Source organism: Vanessa atalanta, chromosome 8 (assembly GCF_905147765.1).
Source record: "Vanessa atalanta chromosome 8, ilVanAtal1.2, whole genome shotgun sequence".
NCBI lineage: Eukaryota > Metazoa > Arthropoda > Insecta > Lepidoptera > Nymphalidae > Vanessa > Vanessa atalanta.
The window spans coordinates 7,315,043-7,330,624 of NC_061878.1; the positions used below are offsets into that span (position 1 = coordinate 7,315,043).

Consider the following 15,582-nt stretch of genomic DNA (forward strand, 5'->3'; position numbering starts at 1 on the left):
GTTTTGGAAATAACAAATAATCTTGTAACCGGTGACTGAGTAACTTTTATGTTTTTGTCGTGATAAGGTCAATACTCTTTACTCGTAAGAAAAACGTAGTTAATATTATACCATTCGGTTAGATTTTATAAATTGACCAACCTTCCTTATTCCAGTTTTGCCTTCGTTATAAACCCTAGGAAATATGTTTTATTGTGGAGAATAATTTTATTATTTTATATTAAACTAACAGTAATCTTTACAGATCCTATCGTAGATAGTTAAGAAAATAAATGTGAGTTTGTTTTCAATGTGGTCTATGTAGGTTACCATATTTATCGTTTGTGTGAGCTTAACAACTATACTTTTTACATTTTGGTTAGATAAAGGTTGAGGACACTAGTATGTTAATTTTGCAGAATTATTCTTAGTACCTACGCCTATACATTACAGTAAAACAAACGCCTCTCGATAAATTTAGGACTTACTATAGTTTTAGGATATTGCATTATACATACAAAAACAATAATACACGTGAACAACGAATATAATCTGTGTTCGATATTTGAATTCAAACTTTTTATGTTGCCAAATAATATTATTATAGATGTGATAAAAGATGTATTATTTATAATTTAAATCGGGTTTACATTTGCATTTCACCAAATTTAAGCTATGTAATTGTATATTATTTAATTAAAGTTCAATGAATCATCAACAGTTCAAGATATAGTGGTATTTATTTAGTATCTTCATTAATCCACTTTATAGTGAGGTATTAAACAATCTGCTGTCCTTCTTAAGAAATTTGAAAACTTAATTGTTTGAATTTTGTTATTGACGTTTTATTGTATTTGCCTCGCTAGTTTAATCAAGGGTTCAAAAGCCAGTTCGGGCTAAAAAAAAGTTACTGGGATTTTCTGTCGAATAATTCTCAGTAGCATCCCGGAATCTGAAAGTTCGCGTCAGTCGGATTCGAATTACCGTCCCCTCGGATTAAGAAAGTAAGAGAATATAGAGTGCACTTCCGTTTGCGCACATACCTGTGCTCTATATACTTATATAGTGTCCTGCGCAGTTGTCTAGTCTCCCTTGAGATTGCCCGCCGTGGCCTTAATCGGTCAGGGGGTCATTTTTGTTTGCTATAATGATGTTAAAGGTTTTCCTTTGAAGAAGTTAAGCAGTAATTAGGTAATCTGTAATGTCACAAATTTAAACAAGTAGTGTCTCATAAGCTTTTCAGGTAAACTTATGTTTAAACGATTCCTATCTTCCTCTGTAACAATAAACCAATGCAAACTTTTCCTTATTATTAATAAGATTAAAATATATTATCAAAATAAATAACTAATATTACCAACAAGTCATTCAAAAATATGATTGTAAAGGATTTTAGGACAAATAGTTATTTGAAGAGTTAGTTTACGTATCTGTATTTTACAATAAACGAGCCTCTGTATGAATATCTTGTAGCATTATGATATAACACGAGTAAGAAACTTAATTTATTACGCCGATAAGGAAGTTCTGTCAATCAAAGCTATTTAAAGGTAGTTTTTATGTTCAATAAAGCCGTACAACTGAAGTCATTATTTTAAAGTAAATCAAATTTTATGCGACACTATTTCGACCTAATAGTACAAAACAAAAGAATAAGCATAAAAATATCCCACTGCTGGGCTAGGGCCTCTTTACTTTGTGAGGAAATTTTAGAGCTTATCTCTCCACTCTGCTGCAGATTTGATATAATATATCGGTTTATAAGCGTATGGTAAACTTTAATCCGATCGTGCAGGTTTCCTCACGATGATTTTGTATAAACCCGTGGATGCGATGATTGTATGTTATGTTATGTCGATGTACATAAATTAATTAATTATAACGCGATTTTCATTTGGATTCACGAGTTGTAACCATTTTCATTTCTCCACATATGCCAATCAAATTATGTATGTTTGATTATCTAAAGTGTAAGTATCGATTTTGAATAAATCCCACTCAATTGTATTCATTTTGTTGTTTAGAATTGTAAAATATTCAATTAGTAAAAGTGAAGTAAAAAATGTGAGTCCTTAAGATTGTTTTCATATCTATGTAATTATATATTCAAAAGACCGTCATAAGACCGACTCAAAATGTTCTCTCAAACACCGTGAACAGAAAAGTTGTGTACGTGTATTTTTTATTTGTCGCAGATAATTTGTATGTACGAAATGTTTACTTGAAATTGAAAGTCAGATATAAACGTGAATTTATTTAACGATATTCCATTCAAATAGACTTCGCAATTATTCTTGTAACTTGATTTAAAATAGTCTGGTCTTATGTTAGCAATTCACACGGCTATTGAAATTCTTTCCATTGATATATTTCTTTGTCTCGTTCATTGATTAGTATTCTACGTGAAAAATCAACTGTTTGTAAATAATTCATACGACGTTTTTATTTATTTATTTGTGGTAATAATTCAATTTATCAGTGTTCAAAACAAATACAACGATAAATCTTTAGAAGTTTTTTTTCTAAACTGTTTAAGGCTAAATGTGGCCACTACAAGAATGGGATATTGAGGTTATACATGTATTGATTGTATGTATATATGTATATGTATATTGTGTGTGTACATTTATTGTTCTCAAGTATCTGATCAACATATATTAAGAAATAAAACAATTAAATTTAATATTGTGATATTTAGTATTTCATCAAATATAATTATTAATTTTTGGAAGTTGTCTTATTTTATTTTTATTGTTAAAAATAACTTAAACACATAATGTACAATTATACCGTAATAATTAAGATTTATACTTTTAACAATGCAATTAATCATAGAACATCATAGTTGTAGAAAAATTTAATAATTTACGAAATAATTTTCCATCAGGCGTATCCGGACTGGTCATGGCACACAGCTGGACGTGGGGACATCAACTGCACAGGCTTAATATCTGTGTATCGCGTGCGTGCTGATCGTTGCAACAGGCTTTGGGTGTTGGATGCCGGCGTTATTACCAGCCTTGACGACTTCCGTCGTGTTTGCCCACCAAAGATCCTTATTTTTGATATGGCTACCGACCGCTTGGTAAGTTAAAATATTGTTTACTTCTGTATACATTGTTTTAAGATATACTGCAATACATTTTATTTAATGTTATTTGTAGATCTAGATCTCGTTTGTAATGTCTCTGTGATGTCAATATTATAACAATAATTACCTACCCGAATGATCTTAAACCAGTATAAAATTTACTGAGTGAATTGTTTACCAATAATATTAGTACTACACATTGGGGACACAGTGTGATAGTAGCAAGTTAAATAGAAAAAAAGAATTAAATAATTGACTTAAATTATACTAAAAATAATTAAGGTACCTATTCGAGCGAACGCTGTGAGCAAACTGTATCAATAAAGCAAAACAAAACTATTTGATTTCAATTGGGTCACAATCTTTAATGGAAATATAATAAATTATAAGTATTTAATAAAAAAAAAACTATACACTACCGGTATGATACTAAATTCCAAGTATAAATTAAATACGAAATACATATTTGATTTATATTTTGAATATTTATTTTAATGCATAAAAAATATATTTGTTGTTATATTTTGTTAAATAACCAAAGAGTGTGAACGTAATTATTGTTTTAAATTTGCAATGCGACCTTGTTTTAACGCATTATATAAACTGACCTCCATAACGCGATATCTCAAATACAGGTTCACTGGGTAAACTAGCCTGTTTCAATTTACGCATATTGAATTAAAACATTACAAGGAAATTATTAACAATTATTTATTAATTATCTAGATTTTCAATGGCTGTGAAAATGCGAAACAATTATTCAACTTTACAAGTGTATGGAATTCGTTTCTTGATACACTAGAATAATGGCGAGTTTTTATAGATATGTTATGCCATCGTTACAGTTTGTGGACTGTGAGAATAATTCACTGTACTGTGGGTACGTTTAAGAGTGTTTGGCCTGGAATTAACGGTAGGCTTACTTGATAGAAATGATTCTAATGAATACGATTCGCAAACGAGGCGTTCACCTTAAAATTGGTCGAGGTTAAAAGACCTTAAAATTTTACAATTTTTTTTGTTTGATGCTGGGCATATTTTAGCAATAATGAGCATAAATATCTATATGTTTTAAAATATAATACATTATAAAGACATGAAGTATTTGAGTGTGTAAGTATTACATTTTTGGAACGAAATTCAAGCATTATAATAAAGTCCCCCATATTAAGAGAAGTATAGTATAAATATAAGGCTTATATAATATACAATGCAACAATAATTCAATAGATAGTACAAACTATTTTTAGTCATAAATTGATATTATTAGTAGCTAATAGTAATTTAACAACAATAAATTCGTTAACCATATACATAACAGTAAACGTCTTCACATACGCCTTATATAGTTACAAAAACAATGGACAAGGATATCCCCAAAGATTTTGAAATAATTGTGAATTAAATATTTAATTGAGTATTTAGTTGTATAATTAAATTCTTATTTTGATAATAGTAGCTATCGCAATAGTTTAGTTTATTTGTTTTGGTATTTCTTAAAATTATCAATAATTAATTAATCATTAATATATGCCGAGATTAATATATAATATTTTACTAATTATGTTATTTTAGAATATTTCTAACTAATTTATGCTTTGCATTTTAGATATGGAGATACAGTTTTTGTACTCAATATCTTTAGGTAACTATGGTTTTAACATCACTACGCTTAAAACAACAAGTTAATTTAATGGATGTTGTTCAAAACGAAAGATTTGGAATTTTGTTAAGTAATCTATACGTGTCTAACAAATGGGTAAATAACTGAAGCTTACATGTATCAATTAAATCCATGTAGAATATGTGATGGAAATAAAACAAAACTTCTTAAGCATTTATTTATGTGCATTCGAGCCCACCTGCGTAGGCACTATCTTTATTTAGTATTGTGTTTTCAGTGTGACAGATATTAAAAACAAGGCATAAGGGACATAACATTTTAGTTCCCGAATTCGGCGGCGCATTGGCTTTAATTGTCAAATATTGACTTACAGCGCCAATGGCTATGGGCGGTCGTTACCATCAAGTGACCCAACTATTTTTTATAAAAAAAGAGAAGATAATATTTCAATTACTAGATGGATATATGAGTAATAGTATATTATATGTCTCCTTCAGCACCTGCTTACCCTGAACCCATTTATTTGTGTTCGGCGCAGTTTGTATACTGCACGAAAGAAGGCTTGATGACTTATACGGTCAATCTGCCTAACGCCAACTTTCGACTACCTTATTCCTTTTGCTGGTGGCTTGTTTGGTTATTCGCCACCGTATGGTGATGTAGTTGGCTAAGGTACTATCGTGGTCGATTACTAACTTAAACAAATCCATCTTTAGTTGACTACTACCTTCACTTAGATGTGCTCTGTTCAGCTCTGGCGGAACCATGTTTTTGGTATTTTGATATTTTTTTCTTATCTTTTATATCTTTGAAAAATATCCACGTACAGACACGATCAATTAATAGTATGATTCTGTGCATTTTTTTATTGAATTTAAAAGTTGTTTTAACTTATATATCTCTGTAATGATCAATGACATTTTCTATTTTAGATTCTTATAGAATTTCTATCATTTATAGTATCTTATTGATATGAATACCTCCGATTGAAACGTGAAATAACCTTATGCCCGTGTTCTCAATACCGTAAAATGGGTAATTGTAAATGCAGTAGAGCACTATTGGTATCGATTGGGCGTGAAGCGATTAATTCTTGTCTGTGGCGGTTCGAAAAAGCATAATTAAACGATCATTCCATCGAGTTAATCCAGTTTAAACTACATGTTTTGGTCTAGTTGATTTCTAATACAATACTCCAGGCCTTAATAAGTATATATATATAAACCTATATATAACTATATATTATTTTCAAATAAAAATGAAGAAAAATATAGAAAAGTATGGTGATTATATGCATAGTGGTTTTCAACCGACAAATGGTGAAAAAAATTAAGGTGTTAAATTGAATGTAATTATATAGAATATATAAATTACATTCAATATATTCAACTTCTTAATTTTATGGTATTAAATATTGCTTAAAACCACTGCTTATTTTATAATTGGTTGTTCAATTTAGTTGATATTTGTACTGGAATTGTAAAATAAAATTGATTTATTTGTTCGGTTAGGAAATCAAATGTTAATTTAATAAATTATTTGGTTATTGATACTTTTTAGTTTGTGGGTGTTTTTGAAGGCTTTATTTATTTAAAAATAATTTAATATCTGTTAAGGTTTGTTTGACGTATTCATTACTCGTAATTAATACAATGAATAATACATTGTCTATGATTATTATGATATGTATCTAATATATTGATACTAACTAGTTAGTATCAATATATTAGATCCATGCGGGATGGACATAATGTTAAATACAGTTGTCTAGAGTATAGAGACTAGAGTCTTAGTTTTCATTCAGCGATTCTTTTGTGAATATTAAACAGTAATCGATATTTTTTTAAATCGACCTCATTATGATTCGGTTATGAAAACCAGCAATTAAAGATGTTAAATAGCGATTACGGATTGTTATTAATACATCGATGTTTCCGTAATAAACGTTCATAATTGATTTGTACATCCGATAGGAATGATGGATTACCAATACACGTATTAATAAAACAATTCATTTGTATTCGATTTCCAAATGATTTCTGTGTGTTTTTATATCATTGGATGGGATTTGCATATGCATATCAATGCAAAGAATATCTGGGTTCGTCGCACACAATGGTTATTACATTCCTACTTCAAAATATCAATTTTTTATATTTAAAATAATATAATAAATAAAAATAATAAATATAAAATTTTTAGTAACTTTTAATTTTAAAAACAATTGTTCAATATATATTTAAATTGTATATCTATGGATCTGATTATGATTTTTTATAAGATTCGAGATAATTATCGTGATTGTGTTTTTGTTATTTATTCTAATTTAAGAACTATCTGTTTAAGTTTTATTTTAAGCGCAAATGAAGAAAAGTAATAAAATATCCTTATTATATCATATCCTTGATAAAAAGGATTGTAATTTCTTTTCATGTCAAGGTCACTCGACTGACTCAACTTTATAGCAGTACTTACGCTAAGCCTACTAGCCATTCAACTTCTATCATAATAACTATTGTCTTTACAGAAACATGATACCTACTGAAAGCGTAGATAAGTTATAATATTAATTCTAACATTGCTAATAGTTTAATAAATTTTCAATTTAGTTACTCGTACGTACAATTGGCTACGAACTGTTTACGTTTTGAAGTAATCGCGTTAGCTTGAGTATTTGAATTACAATAATAACGGTAATGGCGCATATAATAGCGAGTTAACATTATGGAATGTGATCTAACGCAGCAGTTCAATGATACTGTCGTATTGTAGGCTAACAATCGCACGGATACGGCACACCCTTTCCAATACAAACGTCCTCGGAGGTCGCCTGTGAGGAAAAAATAAAATGTTCACACTTACTGTCCGTGACATTTTATTTCCTGATCGAAATTTTTCGTTTTCAAATATTGTCTATAAAAACGTAACAATATTCGTAAATGAATAACGTAAAATATACATATATACTTCCACGAATCTGTATCAGTTATTTAATATTCACTTTATTTTATACAAACTATGCTTGTGAGAATGTTTATGTATATTTAGTGATGTATGAGTAATGACAGATACATAATTTATAATGTGTCTATAAATTTTTTAATTTAAATGAATACCATGTTACAGATTCACTTTGTAAAGATTTACGAGTATATCTACTATAATAAAATCAATAGCTATAAATGTATAAAGCATGATGTTTGTTATAATTTAGTATGGGACATCGGTAAACTATCGATCAATTATAAATAAATAATTTTTTAGTGTATCCATATATGTTCAATCCTTTAAAATGAGGAGGCATAGACCTCTCGTAAATATTCCACAATTAAAGGCCCAAAACATTTACAGACGGTTCCTTAAACTTTTATCATTTCCTTTACTTTTAAATCTTATAGTATAAATTAAATTACTTTATACTTATAGTAATAAGATTAAAATTACGAATGCACATGTTGTACAAATGGTCGTTTTAATAATATTGCAATAAAAACTCAGGCCGTGTCTAAAATTTACACGTTCATGATTCGGTTAATTGACTGCACTGTGCAGTGATATGTTAGTACAATTCAATCGATATTTAATATCTGAATAAGGTTTGTGAAACTATATTTTATACATTTTTGTTTATTAAAAACAACAATAACCTAAAATAGAAATTGTAACCTGTATTGACTACTTTATTTGATACAAATTTAACTATGATATAATCATTTAGTATTATTTTTGGAAAAGTGGTGAACGACTTATTACCTTGAAATACATATTACAATAATTAGGGTTCGTAAATAGGATTAATGAATGTTATATATAAGAGTATCTATTATATATTTTTTCTCGAGTTCTTGTTTTTTTTTACAACAACAAGGTCATTATTCAAGTTTGTGTAATTTTTTATGGTCCAATAGTTCTTAAGCATATTTGCACATACTTTAATTATGATCCTATCTATAACAAATAGGTATGGCGTATGGCCAAGATAAAAATAGTGAGATTAAATTTATTTTATTAACATTAAATTGTTACGTAACTTCATCCAATATATAATGTACTATATTTGGTGGAAGGGCTTTGTACAAGTCCACTCATCAGATATTCTACCGCCAAACAGCTTTGGTATTGCTGTCCGGTTTGAAAGGTGAGGGGTTCAGTGTAACAGGGATAATACAGCTTACTTTCCATTTCAAGGTTGGTGGCGCATTGGCGATGCATGGAGTGATTAATATTTCTTACAGAGCCAATATTTATAAGCGGAGGTGACCATCAGGTGGCACATTTGACCTAAAATAAATTAATATCTAAACAAACAAAGATACGAGTATACCTACTTTGTTATAGGTATAAAAAAGCAAAATCTAAGAAATATCAATATTTCAGGTGAGAAGTGTATACTTCCCGCGAGAACTGCTGCGCCCTGCGTCTCTCCTCACAAACATCGTGCTAGATGACAGCAGGTCATCCGCCTCCCGTCATTCCTCGACGTGTGATAATCTATTCGCTTACATTACTGACACCGTCGCCCCAGGTAAGATCAATAAATGTTGAAATTATTTATTATTTATTAGAAGTTGTCATTTAGAATTTATTATAATTGTAAGTAAATAGTATTTATTAATATGTAATGAGTTTAATCAGTATTGTTATGTTGCTACCGATATATAGAGATGATGTAGAGATGTCGTACAACTTACAACTTTTTACTTAATCAAATTTAGTAAGTATGTTGGTCGATAAAGATACGAATAAATAATATTTAACATGAACACTTAAAGTTGTCCATGTAAAATATACCTTTTAATGTTATAGAATAACATGTCCGGTATTTTACATGTAAGGTAAGTCTATAAAAAAAAATACACATTATAACCATTGTCAGGCGCAGATATAGTTTCGTAAAAAAAAACCAGACCGCGACGATTATTTTGTGGGCCAAGCTCTCCGATTTGACTAGTTAAAAATCATCAAGCTTGAAACGCAACCGTGTTGACTGTTCCGTAGTACAAGACGAATCAAAATGACTTGCCTTAAGTGGCCATTTGACGCTGCGGTCATTGCAACTGACTGCCTCACTAATGTTTGTTGAATATTTGTGTTTAAGTTTTGTAGTTTATAAATGTAAAATGCAGAATCATCGCAAGACATAGAAAACTTAGTTTTTTATATAACGACACTTAGTATTTCTTTTGAAATATTTAAAACCATTTTTTTTTTGTAATTTTAAATGGTTCATAATCGAGTTATATAAATCTGAATGATACAAAGTAGTTATGACTATATAGTTGAGCCTATTTTGGTTGGATAATGATACAGTATCATAGGGATTACTAAAACCAATAATGAATATGTTCAATACATACTCAGTTTAGCGGAACTATTTAATTGTATCGCGTGTTTCATACTGGCAAGTACCACTCACGTATTGCATAAAAGAGCAAAAAAAAATAACAATTTCAACCGTCACATTCTGAGGCGGCATAATCATGTCTAACTTTTGTCTTTAATGTTATAGTCATTCTGAATATGTTTAATACCCATATGAGTTATATGCATTTATATCTGCGTCTTTACTGTGATAAAATCTAAAGTCGTGACCAGACAATTGTTGATGAGTGAAATACTTATTGTTAATGCAAGCGGAAAATTTGTTTACGTACGTCGTTGTACGTAAACTATTCCCAAGTGATTTTAGCGTAACAATTATTGTAAAATTAACGTTTATATAATACCCTCATAGCTGGAGCAGAGTATATATATTAGAAATGGTATCACGAGATTTCGCATGGGAACCGGAGACTAGTATTTATTACATTCGCATTAACATCCGGGTCTAGTTAAAAGTGACAAAACTCAAAGCAAAATTGACGTGCAATAAATACTTTATCATAAATATAGAGGATGTCAATTATGTGTGTTTCTTTTTTGTTATTGTTAAAATTGCACGTGTTTTAATTACTTTTTATTGCCCTTTTTTAAGTAGCCAAAATATAGTTATATAAAAATGTAATGGTATCGTAATTAACCACGTAGACTTTAGATGTTTTTTTTTAAGCACTCTGTTCCGGTATTACTTAGAGCTCCTCAATTTTGGTTTTCGACGAGGGCGTCTTAACGCGCCAAGGAATACCCGGTTCGACAACGATGACGATAGTCACGCATGACTATCGCACGGGCATTGAACCCTAACCCAAAAATATTTTTATACATATTATTTCCTATAAATTCAATTCGTTTAGAGGAAAACAATATGTATTGCGACTAATAATTTGAAAAAAAAGGTTAAAACGTACCTCGATCGCAGCGGTATCTAGATTTTTTTTCAAGAGTGAAGTCACTCCAGCCTGTATACAAGACCTATATGTAGGACCGTGAAAGACCCGATAAGATATCAAAGCCTGCCCAACTACGCGTGTGATATAATAGTGCATAATTGTTCGTATTGCGTAAACACACGTGCACTTTCTATTCACTCACGTTAATAATTCGATGGGACAGCAATCCGACAAAAACGGAGATATATTTATATAAGGCGTTGGACACGTTACATATTTCGTAAGGGCTAGTAGTGTAACGCTACCAATTTAAATCCAAGCCACTACAAAAGAAGTCATCGACAGAAAACCCCATGCTATTGGATTTTTTTGTCGTGTTATCTATGGTCGGTTGTATTCCTGAATCAGCAGCCTAACCACTAAATCAACAAGATGTATTAAATGTTTTACTTAAATACATCTTGAATTGTAGGTGTACAGACGTAGAATTTAGATTACTTTAATTCTACTTATTTTCGTAGTTTTGTAACAGTAGTATATGCGAGTAGTAAGAATGAAGAATGATAGCAACTACAATCCAACTTGTTACTATCAAAATCAGGAAATGAGATCTAAGAGTATGTAGAAATTCCATAATCGTAAACACCATCATTGCATTTTATTTATTTCATAGCTTAAGAACAATTAAATTTTTACTCAATTAGTATTTTACTTCATTATATATTTTAAAACTAAATTAAATCACATTTGTATTTCTATTATTTATAAAAAATATGTGTATGCGTAAGATGTTATTAGCTTACATTTTATTTTAATAGGCGTCTCTTCAGTGATTTCCTTAAAATTTATCGTTACAAAAGACTATTTTTCGTAACACACTTAAATGAGTAAGGCCGTTCTTTAGCAATGCTTTTGTAAAAATAGACCATAATTAAATTTTATTTTGTTTGGTTTTATGAGTAAATACGCTCGTTATTTTAATGAACCATTAATTTATATATATATTAATAGTATTTTTTTGATAATCGAAACAAAAGAAGGGTCTCTATTAATCGATAACTTTTTCCGAAAATGATGAGTCTTTCAATGCGATTACGTTTAAGTAAAACAATAAATTCAAAAAGGCAATCGAAAAAGGCAGTAAATGGTTTGATTCTTAGCTTAAAAGTATAAGTAAACGTACGTCCAACTGACCTAATTCTATAACCACAAACATTGCGACAGTTGCAATAGTCATTTCAATGTACTGCAATATATAAGGCATGTTAATAAAATCATTTCAAAACTAATAGAGAAATAATTTCTGATGCCACAAGATCGCCGAATCTGTCACACTGATTAGATATGGATAAATCATATTGGACCACGATGGCCTTATTTTCTACTGTTATAGAAATTCTTGTTAATAAAGCCGTGGATGACATATGTCCTAATTTTTGATTGATTCTACTGTATATATGAAGTTAAATATACTTATTTTGTAGTTTTAAAACCAAGATTAGCAACAATTAACTTCACTTTAATGCGTATGTTTCACTGTTTAAGTCAGCGACGTGTATCGGAAGTCTGCTTTCTCCGAAATAATTGCGTAACTGAAAATTGTAACAGCAACAGCCGTGTGGTAGTTAATTAACTTAACAGAGTGACGGGGTCAAGAATCGAGCATACTGAAATATTAGGGCAGTCATAAATTATGCGTTGACACCTCTGATTGCTAAGCAATTACAGTGTTGTTGATACAAGAAAATATAATAACCGAAGATTGTACACTCTTGAGTTCTAACGTTGATTGGCAGTTTGCTTCTGTTTTTAATAACAAGTGTAGACAATAAACATATTACTTACTTACTACATACATACAAGTGATTTTTTGAAATTGATATTAATTTTTATATTATATTAAATCTTTGTAAATTTTTTTATTATTATGTAAATTCGCTTATTAATAAAAATAATCGAAATTAAACATTCTAATAGTTAGGTTAGGGTTTGCTAGTGTTAGGAATAAAAAGTATAGGGTACTTACTATGCTATTCCAATCTTTAATCTATCTCCGTGCAAATTATCGTCCAGATCTGTAACAAACATGCGTTCATCAAAATATACGCATTTATAATAGTAATATTAGCTGTATACTTTCCAAAACTAAACATTCTTGTGATTTTGAACATTAACACCATGTAGAACACAATGTTTATTACCTTTTGTTAGTTATATAATTAAATTATCTATTGTTTGAGTTTATAAAGTTAACATGTCAGTTAGAATTGACTATTATTATTTAATACTAATAATAATACTATATCATAAATAAGTAGCACTATTTTTTTATGTTGCTTGTTTTTTTTTTATTATATATGTCATAATTATTAAAAAAAATTACTAAAGATTGGTTACAGTGTACTTAATTAATTTTTATTAATTCCCCACAAATATGTATGTAAGTGTTACATCAATAGCTGCTTGATTTAAAAACTTTGTTAGTAAATAGTCAATTAAAATGAATTATTAGTATTTAATAATTCGTTATGAAATAGTTCATGTTACTGAATGATACAATTTGTTTGTACAGAACCAATTGTAAACGTCTATTATAAATTATAACAAGCGAGCGAGTCAAATGATAAAATACTTGGGCTGGCGATCATATTTAAGAATCAAGTTAGTTTAGAAACGCTTTTATGTTTGTGTTGAAGAAAAAAAAATCTGCTGGGAAATGGCACTAGTAAATTTTGAAGTTTTAATATTCTATGAAAAATATTACTTATATTTTGTATTAATGTTAATACGTAGTTAATCGACGCAGACGAGCCTTATCTCAGAATTAATACATATCAATAGTCAGCAAACGTATTGGATATAGTAAACGCTTTAATTATTTACATGCCAAAGCAGAAAACGCATTGAAAAAAAGGCCAACATTTGTCCACTAAGTCCACGCATATTATTAAAGTAGTTTGACTTTTGGCGAATGTTAAGCAGAGCTGTCACGCGCGCCATGATAATGAAGTAAACTCATTTCAGTTCTTTTGTAGTGTGACACTCTACTAGACTACGACTACACACATCTACATATATAAATAATCTAAGAGGAAATCAATATGCAATTAAAAATTAATTCAATCTTGACTATGAGACATTATTATTAACGTTTGAGTCAAAACGATTAAATTAATAGAAAAAACAACGTTCCTCATCAATAATTTTAGTTATTGCCTCGCAGGTCTAGTTTCTAGGTAATAAGGTTCAAATTCAGTGTCAGTGTGTAATCAATTATTTGGATTTGTTTATTTTAACTATTTATTTGTTTGGAAATTGATAGTGGAGACATTTAAAACAAGTACACGTATAACCGTTAATCTAGCGCCGGAACACCTTCCACTCATCGGATCCGTTTTTGCACAGACACATACATACATTACATTTTCCACCAACCCGCATTGGAGCAGCGTGGTGGAATATGCTTCATATTCTGCATATTGGATCAGTCCACCGTGGTCGAAATTAGTCTATAGGATTTACTTATTATTATGAATTTAGAACGAGTGGTTTTTATGTTAAATTCAAATTTTGTCGGTCAGTTAAGGGAATCATATATAAATTGCAGTTATCACAACATTATATTTTTTCAGGTATTATCGTCTATGATGGCAGAAGAGACAATGCTTGGCGCGTAACCCACGCGTCTATGTACCCCGACCCCGACCTCGGAGAGTACGATATCGGCGGCGAAAAGTTCACCCTCATGGACGGCGTTGTCGGTCTCGCCCACTCTCCTGCCCAGGGATTACTTTATTATCAACCTTTGGCTACTGACAGGTAACTTTCAACTCCATAAATAATTATCTATGAGTTAGTGAGCCAGTGTAACGACAGGCACAAAGGACATAACATCTTAGGTCCCAAAGTTGGTGGCGCAATGACGATGTAAGGAATGGTTAATATTTTTTACAGCGCCATTTTCTATAGGCGACGGTGACCACTTACACTCAGTGGCCCAGATGCTCGCCCGCCAACCTATACCATAAAAAGAAAAAGTAAATAATCTAAAACAAGGTATATATATACAACCCGTAACAAAATACATATAATTAATTTAGAAGCGATACGCGTTGCTATGCTTGTAATTGCAAGTACTTTATTTTTAGATAAACGGTAGAGTGAACATAATAATATTAATTAAAAAACATTTTTTAGAAATATTTTTTAGCTAAGTATTTTCTATATATTATAGTATAGTTTTTAGCTTTGAGCTTGATCTTTCTGTGAAAATTAGTGATACAGAGCTATTTTCACCCTTATTGTATTTTCGATTTACACTGTGAAAATATGCCACGTTAAATTGAAATATAACATGAACAAAGACAAACGAAACGCTGAGGTTATAACTCTAACAATATTTTATAATTAAAAGTTAATCCTTGCTTAACTATCTCGCTTCTCATGTTCCACACAAGAAATTAATATTAATTTTGGAACGAATATGTAAATAGACTTATTAGTTGATACAAAAACATACATAAGAAAATGTCAAAATAGTTGGTATTTTCTTTCATATATGTTTATTTTAGGAATAGTATAAATCTAGGAACATTTTCACAATTTGTATACCAATTATT

General features: G+C 29.9%; 1 protein-coding gene across 1 annotated transcript in view; it reads left to right on the forward strand.

Moving 5' to 3' along the window:
- Positions 1-15,582, forward strand: part of LOC125066036 (protein yellow-like) — a 31,298-nt gene that overhangs the window by 11,794 nt on the left and 3,922 nt on the right. The window contains exons 3-5 of the mRNA XM_047673926.1: positions 2,867-3,064; positions 9,072-9,219; positions 14,596-14,782. Coding sequence (XP_047529882.1) covers positions 2,867-3,064; positions 9,072-9,219; positions 14,596-14,782 — 533 coding nt within the window. The remainder of the gene's footprint in view (positions 1-2,866; positions 3,065-9,071; positions 9,220-14,595; positions 14,783-15,582) is intronic.